The sequence below is a fragment of the Scatophagus argus genome, chromosome 15 (assembly GCF_020382885.2).
Source record: "Scatophagus argus isolate fScaArg1 chromosome 15, fScaArg1.pri, whole genome shotgun sequence".
NCBI classification, from domain to species: Eukaryota; Metazoa; Chordata; class Actinopteri; family Scatophagidae; genus Scatophagus; species Scatophagus argus.
Window position 1 is genome coordinate 3,906,951 of NC_058507.1, and position 3,554 is coordinate 3,910,504.

At 44.5% G+C, this 3,554-nt stretch overlaps 2 gene segments (V, D, J or C); both read right to left on the reverse strand.

Annotated features, from left to right (window-relative positions):
- On the reverse strand, positions 1-1,435 carry LOC124072203. The segment is given in 2 exon segments: positions 1-1,081; positions 1,243-1,435. Coding segments are annotated over 2 exon segments (381 nt in total).
- Positions 1,367-2,145, reverse strand: LOC124072177 (the record flags this gene model as incomplete). The annotated part of the segment is given in 2 exon segments: positions 1,367-1,868; positions 1,986-2,145. Coding segments are annotated over 2 exon segments (495 nt in total), but the record flags the coding sequence as incomplete, so codon positions are not given.
- Between the last annotated feature and the right edge of the window lie 1,409 nt (positions 2,146-3,554).

Sequence of the window (3,554 nt, forward strand, 5' to 3'; positions counted from 1 at the left end):
GAGAAGGTAAAATACCTGCAGCACAGAAGAGAGAAGAGTGAAGACGACAACGGAGATCATTTTGAGCTGCTGGACAGACAGAACAGGGTTACAGTGAGGCCCTGAACCAATCAGCTGACGTCGGCATCACGTCATCCATCAGGTCACGTGACACGTGTTCTCTGTGAAAACGTGTCGTTACTGTGCAGCAGCACACACACACACAGTTAATATGTCTGTCTTCATTCATGTTTGATGCTCGTCAGAAACCTGAAACAGAGTGGAATGAGACATTTTTGATGGTGTGTGACAGCAGGAGATAAAATGATTTTTATCGTAATGTCATTCTGTCACAGACTGAGTCTTTGTAGCCAGCAACTCAGGTATGTGATACATGAAAAGTAGGAAACATGACCTTTTTTGTGATTAACTGGTGAAAAAGCCAAATATAAAATTCTACACAAAATAGAGTGAAACTTTATTTAAGATTAAATGTAAAATATTTCAATGCATTTCCATTGAATTAAAGCAGTAATCAAAGTGGCCCTGAACTGGATGAAACGTGTTCTATAGAGCAGAGGACATATGAGGTCACAGTTCCTGTGTTTTTCAGCCAAATGTTCTTCCACAAAGCCTGTGTTCTCACAAATTACCCTGAATACCAACCAGGAATCTTAACATGGTCTGCAGGTCTGGAGCTCCCCCAGCAGATGATTAAAGGTGCTGATGGCTTTTATCCCACGTGGCACCAACAGTTGGGTATTTGTGCAGCTGTCTCAGTCACCTTCATCACTGTGTTGACTAACAGCACAGAAATACAAGCCTTTGTCTCCTGGCACCAGATTCTTCACTGTGAATGTCCCACTCTGAGCATCAGGTTTGGTGGCTGAGAATTTCTCTTTGCTGAAACTTCCAAAGTCATGATCTTCTATGCCAGCTCTAGTGAAGACGATCTGCTTCATTGTTTCTCCTGGCAGCTGTCTGTACCAGTACATCTGGCTGTAGGTAATATCCTTTCTGTGGCTGCAGTTCATTGTTGCGTCTTCGCCTTCTCTTTTCCACAGTATGTCAGTCTGGGTCACATCACTTCCATCAGTCAGTCCTGAGTGTAAAAAGAACAGGAAAGAATTAAATGCATTGAACGTTGATGATGGGTTTTGTTTCTTTTTTTCTTGTGATTTTACAGACATCCACTGAGCTTTGACACACAGTTTCTTATGTCAGTTTTGATGTCAGCCATATTTGTCAGCCTAAGATGTTTACCTTTGTTCCAGAGCAGAAATAAGAAGCTGAGGAGACCGTGTTGGATAATGTCCATGTTTAAAGTCTCATGTACTGTAACTGTCAGTGTGAGAACTAACTGTCGTGAGGTGTGAGGAGTCACTGGTGGGCGTGTCTCTGCAGCGCGTGACGACCTCTGATCCTGTTTGCTGTTGTATTAAAACCAACGAGACGAGTCAAAGTGGAACGTGGAGTGTTTGTGGTCCTCGAGGTCCCCCTGCAGTACATGAGATAATCGTATCAGCTCTGCTAACGGCACACTGGGGTTTTTGTTCAGCTTTCACATGTGTCTGTATCACTGTGTTGACTAACAGCACAGAAATACAAGCCTTTGTCTCCTGGCACCAGATTCTTCACTGTGAATGTCCCACTCTCAGCATCAGGTTTGGTGGCTGAGAATTTCTCTTTGCTGAAACTTCCAAAGTACTGATTTTCTAAGTTAGCTCTAGTGTAGACGATCTGCTTCATCGTTTCTCCTGGCAGCTGTCTGTACCAGTACATCTCGTAGTAGGTAGCACCCTTTCTGTGGCTGCAGCTCATTGTTGCGTCTTCGCCTTCTCTTTTCCACAGTATGTCAGTCTGGGTCACATCACTTCCATCAGTCAGTCCTGAGTGTTTGACAATAAGGGACAACGTAATGAATTTTTCTTGGTGGATTCTGCTGGTGTCCCGTTACATCACACTAAAACTGTGAAAATCAGTTCATGTCAGTTCAAGTCAATTACCTGCAGTCCACAGCACAAAGACCGACAGTCCGAGGAGGCCTTGTTTCATGATGATGAGATCCACGTTGTGTCGGACAGAAGCTGGCGGCGTCTGCAGGTGGGAGCGTCGCTGCACTTTGTGGTGTGATCCTGTCAGCTGTTGTCTCACACTGTTTAGTCTCGTTCATGTGTAGATGGCAGTGAGGGTCCCCCTGCAGTCCATCACAGTACATGAACTTTAATCCTCATCCTCAACGCTGACAAGCTGAGGAGACCAGCTCTGATCATGTGACGTTCAGTGTTTAGTCACATGTGGGTGATTTGTGGTTTAAAAGTGCAAAAAGTCTTTAGAAAAAAAGATTTAGAAATTTCAACAAAAGAACATCTTCGTCTTCGTCTTCTTCCTTCATCCTTCCTGAACCTGATCAGTTCAACAATAACCTTCAATATTACTTGTCAAAAGCTGACACTAAAGTTCACTGTGTCACTGAGCAGTTTTGTCTTTAATGTGGGTCAAAATTGTCTTGACACTTGATAAAATCTTGCGAGCTGCAGGTGTTGGTGAGCCTGAACGCGTCGTCTCTTTGCAGACAGACAAAGGACAGTTTTTGTATTGACTTGAAGGGAATCTGCTGCACTGTGGTGACGGGCGGCACAGAAATACACACCGCTGTCGTCTAACGAAAGACTGGAAATGTTGAGGTTTGAACTTTTACTGCCGTGTCCGTCAAAGCTGATTTTTCCTCTCACGTTGTCCTCGACATTCACAAAATTTACATTCAGATTTCCCAGGAGCTTTAGGGCTCCTTCTCCGTCCTGTTTGTACCAGAGGATGACATCATAATTCGTTATGTTGTGTAAACAGTTGATCCCACTGACAACCGATTCACCAGCTCTCTGAATGATGAAGGGAGGCATTTGGGAGATGCTGTCGCTTTTAGACGCACCTGTCAGCGGAGGAAAACAAAACATTTTAGGTGCTGAAGCCATGAGTTGTTTCCAGATACTTTGTCAGGAGAATTTATTCTCACCCTCAATCCACGGCAGAGGAGAGAAGCACAAGACGAAGACCACGAACATGATGATGATGATGATGATGGAGACGATGCGACATCAGCTTTGTGTTGACGTCCTGTCGCTTCAGCCACAGAACACATCACTGTTAGAACGTAATGAGGAGGAGCCGCGTGGGTCATGTGCATCACAGAGAGCTTTGAATCAGCAGGTAACAGCAGGTGGAAGTTGTTGTGCTTGTTTCATTTGCTGAACTGAGTCTCCCCCTGCTGCTGTGAAACAAACTGTTGGTGTGTTCACTGAGTAAAGGCTTTGTGAAGCTTTGAAAAAGAGCTTTTCTGTTTCATGTGACTTGAGGTGAGTGCAGCTCCACGTCTCGTCAGGAAAGCACCTCCAGTTTGATCAAGACTTCACTTATAAGTGGAATAAATTCTTCTTCTGCTCTTACATGTGATTGTGACTCAGAGTACTGAGTCAGTGTGCTTCAGTGATTGTGCTATGAGGTTCATATGTTTGTATCTTGACTGTACCAAAGCCCTTGTGGTCTGCTGTGTTGCAGGTCCGACCAGCAGGTGG